The sequence below is a fragment of the Ciona intestinalis genome, unplaced genomic scaffold (assembly GCF_000224145.3).
Source record: "Ciona intestinalis unplaced genomic scaffold, KH HT000098.2, whole genome shotgun sequence".
Classification (NCBI taxonomy): Eukaryota; Metazoa; Chordata; class Ascidiacea; order Phlebobranchia; family Cionidae; genus Ciona; species Ciona intestinalis.
In genome coordinates, this window is record NW_004190420.2 from 318,139 (window position 1) to 324,845 (window position 6,707).

Genomic DNA, 6,707 nt, shown 5'->3' on the forward strand with positions numbered 1-6,707 from the left:
CCATTTAATAGTAAACAAGAAACATTTAGAGATTTATAAAACTATATCCTCACGACTCTTATAGACCATTGTTAATTGTTTAAAACACGATCAGGATATTTGGATATTATGTGCTAAAGGTGTCCCATCTTCCCCCACCCTACTATATTGTATTACCCAGCTGCGTGTTTGGGTGTCTTGTATATTGATTTGCTGCCAGCCGTGTTTATCGAGCTATGCCCTTTGTTTATTTAATGGTGCTGAGTAATTTGGTGTTGTATGTGGAAACTAATCAAGTACATTCATTACGTTCAGTAATTACGTTTGTTTCACCAGTCGCCCAAGGTCACGAGGTTGATGTGCCCAAGAACCAACAGAAGAAACAAGACGACGAGTATGGAAATCTCTGGGAGAAATACTGGAGCATGGACCCGGAGAATTTTATTTGGGGCATCGATCCGAACGAAGTGCCACCGGAGGTATGTTTGTGGAAAACATGTGTTGTGAGTCCTTGACATTTTCGATCTAGATCGATCTGTTCAAGCAATTAAAACAAGCTCGCAGGTTTTTCCAATGGTCGATATGCTGCTTGTTTTTATGGAGTTTATTCTCCCGTGGGGATGAGCAGTTGTATTTGGAAAAATGCCACGAAGATTTGTATAGATTTTCAAGCGTCTGTTACTGCAAATGTTTAGTTATTTTATTCATATCTACAAGTCAGCAGTGTTTGTTATTTCAGCTTGTGGCAATTAAATCTTCTTTCTAGGTTGTTATAGAGCGAGTGGTGTTTTCTCCCAAAAAGAAAGCTCCAAAAGGAACCCCAAATGCGAGTGAAATGAGTGAAACCAAATCCAGTAAAAAACGACGAAGAAATAAAGTTGCTTCTGAAGATACGGGGAACCAAAATGCAGAAACTGAAGGGAAGAGTAAAATGTGTCTTGTAATGTAATAGGGGAACATAAATATTGGGAGCAAAATTTCTTACGTGCGGTTTTATAGTAACTGTATGTGGCTTCATGAATTTAAAAACTCTGATTTGGCTCAGTCTTATACATCCAATAGGAGAATGTGTTAAACTCTGCTGTCGACCACTGACGAGATGCGAACATAGTTTGAAGGAAAACTGTGACTTCTTCAAAACACAGAAAATCACTGTGCTCAGAAATAGGAGACAATTATTTTCTTATAACGAGATAGCGCGTTAAACATAGTTCAACAAAACTACAACCGCTGTTCCAGTGTTTGCATATACCTGTCATTTGAAGTGGCGTGAGACTCTGACATCGTCTGTACCCCAACAATTTCTGTTCACGCATTTCTACAGTTTTATCTTCAATCGTACATGTGTTGTTATATAAGCTCGTTTTATTGTGTTTAGATTCACACAGCTACTGTATTTTAAATTTTGCACCATCTTACATATTGCTGAAACACGATAAATGGCTTGATCTATAGCTTAAAATGTCGAATGCAATTCCCGCAGAGCATCGACGATTACTTAACAGTCCTCACGGAGAGTATATAGACGTATATAGTTTAATTTTGGCATGACGTAGGCTACCAGTTACGCGGTTTTAGATTATGTTCGTAACAACTTCATCTTTTTTCACTCAGTCCGGTTTCAAATAATTAAGTTATTCGCAGTATTGACCACCAAATAGTTTGCAAACATGTCTTTGCGTGCAAGACCCCTTTTGCTAAACAAACCATCTCTATATATATGATACAAATAGGCATTGGTATTCTGTGCTTTATTATGTGCAAGGTCTTAAAAAGTCGATCAGGTTTAGTTTAGTACGTTATTAAAAGCTCTGGCTATGGTCACTTTACACATATACATATATATTTATATATGAAATAGTAAAGGGTGGGGAGGACGGGACACCTTTGGCACATAATATCCAAATATCCTGATCATGTTTTAAACAATTAATAACGGTATATGGGAGTCAAGGGGATACAGTTTTGTAGTTTTTTTTATTGTTTTTCTTTGATACCGAATGGAACGAGAAAATAGAATGAAAAGTGGTCCCATCTTCCCCATCCCACTATATATATTTTACATTTATTTAATATGAAAATGTTCAACATTGAAAAATTGTGGTATAAAATGCTAAACAACACGTGCACTCGTAATAGTGTTTTACTAACTGGGAGAAGTGTTGTTTTTCAGTTACTCGTAACATGATTCGAACTTCGTATTTGTGACTCTCTTAACTTTTAAAAAAATTTACTGGGTGATGTAAGGCAATTCTGAACTTATTTTTTACCACATATTCTACCTCGGCATTCGTCGTCAATTTATCTTCTTTAATTATTTTATCTGTGAAATGGTCAACAACTTCTTTAGTGTAGGCCGTATCACCGAATGCGAGACTGTAGGAGTTTTCATTCATTCGAACCAAAGCAACATTTTTCGTAATGATGCAATCTGTGTGTATTGTAATATTTTAATATCTTAATATATATAGCATAGAGTTAGAGAAACAATTCAAACCTGGCTCATATAGATGATCAATCATGTCAACGAAATCTTCGAACTGATGTTCAGTATCATTAATGCGTTGTTCAAATTGCCAGTGCGAAGATTCCTCTTTCGCACATTCCTCATCGCAAAAACCGGACGTAGGTTTTGTGACGGATGGTCCCTGCTTTAGAATGCATCCTGGAAGAATATCGTTTAAGTATGTGCAGAACACAGTTTATAAACAGCATGTCAGTTCAGTACATCTTTTGTAAAATATAATTTAGCATGTACAAAACACTTTTATATCCATACTTTTAGAATTTTCTGTAACGTGCAGTTGATTGCTTACCTAGATTACGTCACTTAAAGTAGAAATCAGCAACAGCACATATTCTAAACACCATTCTGTACGTGTAGATAAACAATTACGACAAATTACCATCTCTGTCCAGTATGGTCTTTTTGTGCTTCTCAAAGTAATACCAATTGTCAGCCTGATCTGGGACGTGCCTTATACGATAGACATGGTGTCCATCATAATAGGGAACCATTGTCACAAACTTCATGGGTCCAACCATTATCCATCCTGGGTCAACCATGTATCGACCAAGGTCATCGAAATCAACCTGACATTATTTGATAAATGAAGTATCAATCCAACCACTCAGCATGGTAAAAGTCTAAAACAGTATTGTAAGGATACATTTAGTATACATTAATCGACTCGTTATTAAAACATTTAATTATTGTCTTTTTACAGAATCGCATGTGAGGCAACGGTTGTATAATTTATAGACTGCTTTTGGTATCTAAAAGCAACTTGGACGAGAAAATAGAAGAAATACACTATTACAGTATACATAAACAGTACATAAATGTAATTTGTTGAGATATCTTACTGTTATAACGAAATGATGTCGTTGGCAGGTGAACTTCCCGTCACTGAAGAACGCAGATTCCACACAAATAACCTTGTACCCCAACTCACGAAGAAGCCAAACAAACAAGCCGTTTAGTTCATAACAAACGCCTCCTCCACGATTTGTAACAATATTCTCAAATTGTTTTTTTAGATCCAGGCGTATTCGAGGACCGCCATGAATTTGCATGTTGGTGTATGGTACTGCTAATTTATGCGCTAAGGTAATCTTACGCAAGTTTTCCAACGTTGGCTCTAACTGCCCAGCATAGTTAATCCTTGCTAGATAATCTGCGACATTCATACTTTTGCCACTGTTTTAAAAACGATAAAATAATATTGCCTGATTCGCATGTGCTTGTGTGTAGTACCAAAAATTGCACAAAACAACAATACGCAAACCATATACAAACACAACTCATACAATGCAACTTGAGTGGACCTTTTAAGACAGAACGGTTTATCTGACTGACCTAATAAAACACGCATGCCCTGCGGTCAATGAAGTTTCGACCCTTCATTCTAATGATTGGTGCGTGACCAGCATACAAACAACTTCACTCTCTTCCTTAGTGCTTATCTTTCTTTCCAATTCCCAACAAACTGTTAAGCAGGGTGGGACGCAGACATTTTAGATTTAGAGTATTGTTGATTGTTGTCTTTAAAGATGACTGTAGTCCTCATATACCAGAGAAGATAAAATGACGACTAAAGCCGAAATAAAACAAGCTGCAAAAAAAGAACTTTACACTACCAAATGAATAAGTACCCAATAGTTTTGTAAAATAAAAACCTACAAATCTATGGAGGAAGACGGGACATTTTTTTGTACTATTTTGCGAATTGTAGTTAACCTACCGAAACTAACTAACTATGCTAGTTTCTTTGCCATGAAAACTTTATGAACAAAACTTTAAGCGATACTTTTTCTACCCCCAAGCACGGCCTACTAGATAGTCACTATATCTGAGGCACTATTTCTAGTGGGCCGCGCCACAAGCCATAACACCTGCTTTTTTTCTCGTGGTTTATAGGCTATCTCAGTTTTTTTTTCCAAAACTGAAACTAATTTTACGAGAAAAAATCAAACTGTACGAAATGTTTCCACCTATTTTTATAAAACTAAGATACTGCATTGATGATTCAAACTCGTAAGCTAGAGAACAATAGGAATTTATTTTGATTCAGCGAGCATTCAAAATGAACATCTTATTAATATGCGTTTTTCAGCGATTGAATACATTTTGTAATCGTTATAAATCGAATTTTAGTATTTAACAATAGTTATCATATGTTGGATCGTCAGGGTACTATTGAATAATACTGTCACATTTTTATTCATCATTGAATGGGTACCGGTAAAATGGGATTTTTAGAAAAAAAGCACGTATTACGCCGTGTTCCGTCTTCCCCCACCCTATCATTGTGGGCGTATGTGTCCTTAGCCGTGACAGTTTAAAAAAAAAAAATAATAATCACCTACGAAGTAACGTACGTGGTAACTCGTAGGCTGGCACGAGGTGTATTAACACCCCTGTGGTTTTCCAGCTACGCGAGGATAAAGAAAGTTTCAATCATTCATTCATTCATTTATTTATTCTAAAGGGGTATACTATTAGTCTCCTATATCTCTTATTAAAAGAAAACATATCCAAACTAATCGTTGCGACAAGCGAGGATCGAACCCGAGACTTGAGGCTATTAAAGCCAGAGCCATAGAAATATCGAGTAGTCCGACCCAGTGTTGCGTAAACCACAAATTGAACGGCAATTTGGGTCCAAAATAACACAGTAGGTATAGGGAAAATGTTTGTTTTTCGGTAAATTACAAAAAAACTTGAACCTAAAAAAAAGATTAAAAATGTAAAAATCATGTGTTATTTGTTTTCTGTGTCAAAAAAAGTCTAAAATAGAATTAGAAGCGGTTGATTTGCGACATTTTAGTCATTTGATGCGGCTAAATTTATATATTTTTTCAAAAAATGTTTGGTAAGGTATATAAAAGCTGTTTTACACCTTCCCACAAAGGGAAAACACAAACAAAACGTAACAAGTTCGTTTAAACCCATTTCCAAAGTCACCACTTTTGCTCTATTTTGGACACACAAAGACGGCAGTTGGACTACTCGTTTATATACGACTCTGATTAAAGCGAGCGCCATAACCGTTAGGCCAATAGATCCAGTAATCATGATTGTCGAGGCTTATACTGTCTGGGAATTCGGGAGGGCACGTGTTCGTGTTGGTGAGATAAGGAATCCTCACGTCGATTCACGCCTGAATCAAACTATTTCCATTTAAGTGGGGACGCATTAAAAGTTTTTGATCGAGCTCAGTCGACCGTTGTAGTAAAATAGTTAATTAATACTGTACTAATAATACCAATTAGTTTGTAAATACTAACGTGCTCACGCATTAGATCTTTGATCTCTTGTTTAATGAAACATGTTTATGAAACAAGTCATGGTCAGAGTCGTATAAAGGTATTTCTATGGCTCTGGTCATGGTGAACAAAATCATAGAGATCTTTAAATTTCTTTTTTGTTTGAAAACATCAGGGTATTGCGAAAACTCGTGTTGTACAAGGTGTGTTGTACAGAAGGTAGCGAGCAAAATAACTAAGTATTGAACATTTGGCGCTAGCGAAGATTCTCCTTTCTGCGTTATCTGCTAATACTAAACCACTATCATAATCTGTAACGTGATGGAGGATTCTTAACTAGTACCCGATGTTTGTTTTATGGTTTAAATAAAGTTTTATAGTTATTAGCTTTATCATAAGTATATATATATACCCTAAGTAATACCCACACAAAGAATATAGAAATGAAGAAAACCCGCCCAAAATTGAAAAATCAACGCACATCTAAATTCCAAGGCACTTTAAACAGATCGGTTTCCACGTACGGAAAAATCCCAGTTAGAATCATTTCGGTAAATAGTTGTTTGTTCTTAAGTATTTTTAAAAAAATAAGTTTTAATGTAATGTTAAATTTATATTGAGTTTATGGCAGACATAGCGGACATAATGGACATGGTGAACTTAATATTGTGGACATAGTGAACATGCACTAATTAAAGGGACCGTAGTTTATCAGTAGTACTTATACAAAATGGAAACATAAAAGCTCTGGCTACTAAAAAATTCTCTTTCACCATCGTTTTGCTCAATTCACTGTTACCAAAAACTTGCTCAATTCACTGTTACCAAAGGAGTTAACCCTAAAATGGCAAACAATTCTTAAATGTATAGAAGCCAAACATATTACTGATATTAACATCACTCCTTACCTGTTATAATATTAAAATGCCTTCAAGTTGATTGTTTCTTATCACAGATTA

At 35.8% G+C, this 6,707-nt stretch overlaps 3 protein-coding genes across 4 annotated transcripts in view; 2 read left to right on the forward strand and 1 right to left on the reverse strand.

The window, feature by feature from the left end:
* LOC100177169 (cGMP-specific 3',5'-cyclic phosphodiesterase) overlaps positions 1–1,441 on the forward strand; it is a 13,405-nt gene extending 11,964 nt beyond the window's left edge. For both annotated transcript variants that reach the window (XM_018815720.2, XM_026838602.1), the window contains exons 18-19: positions 316–458; positions 746–1,441. In XM_018815720.2, coding sequence (XP_018671265.1) covers positions 316–458; positions 746–928 — 326 coding nt within the window. In that variant the 3' untranslated portion in view covers positions 929–1,441. The remainder of the gene's footprint in view (positions 1–315; positions 459–745) is intronic.
* A 270-nt stretch (positions 1,442–1,711) lies between these two features.
* Positions 1,712–3,816, reverse strand: LOC100176358 (arylamine N-acetyltransferase, liver isozyme). The gene is made up of 4 exons (XM_002127759.5): positions 3,346–3,816; positions 2,886–3,072; positions 2,477–2,644; positions 1,712–2,410 (listed from the first exon to the last, which is right to left on the reverse strand). The coding sequence occupies exons 1-4, from the start codon at positions 3,667–3,669 to the stop codon at positions 2,193–2,195; spliced, it is 897 nt and encodes a 298-aa protein (XP_002127795.1). The 5' UTR covers positions 3,670–3,816; the 3' UTR covers positions 1,712–2,192.
* A 2,309-nt stretch (positions 3,817–6,125) lies between these two features.
* The window catches only part of LOC100184595, a 7,106-nt gene continuing 6,524 nt past the window's right edge, over positions 6,126–6,707 (forward strand). The window contains exon 1 of the mRNA XM_009863138.3: positions 6,126–6,299. Coding sequence (XP_009861440.1) covers positions 6,192–6,299 — 108 coding nt within the window. The 5' untranslated portion in view covers positions 6,126–6,191. The remainder of the gene's footprint in view (positions 6,300–6,707) is intronic.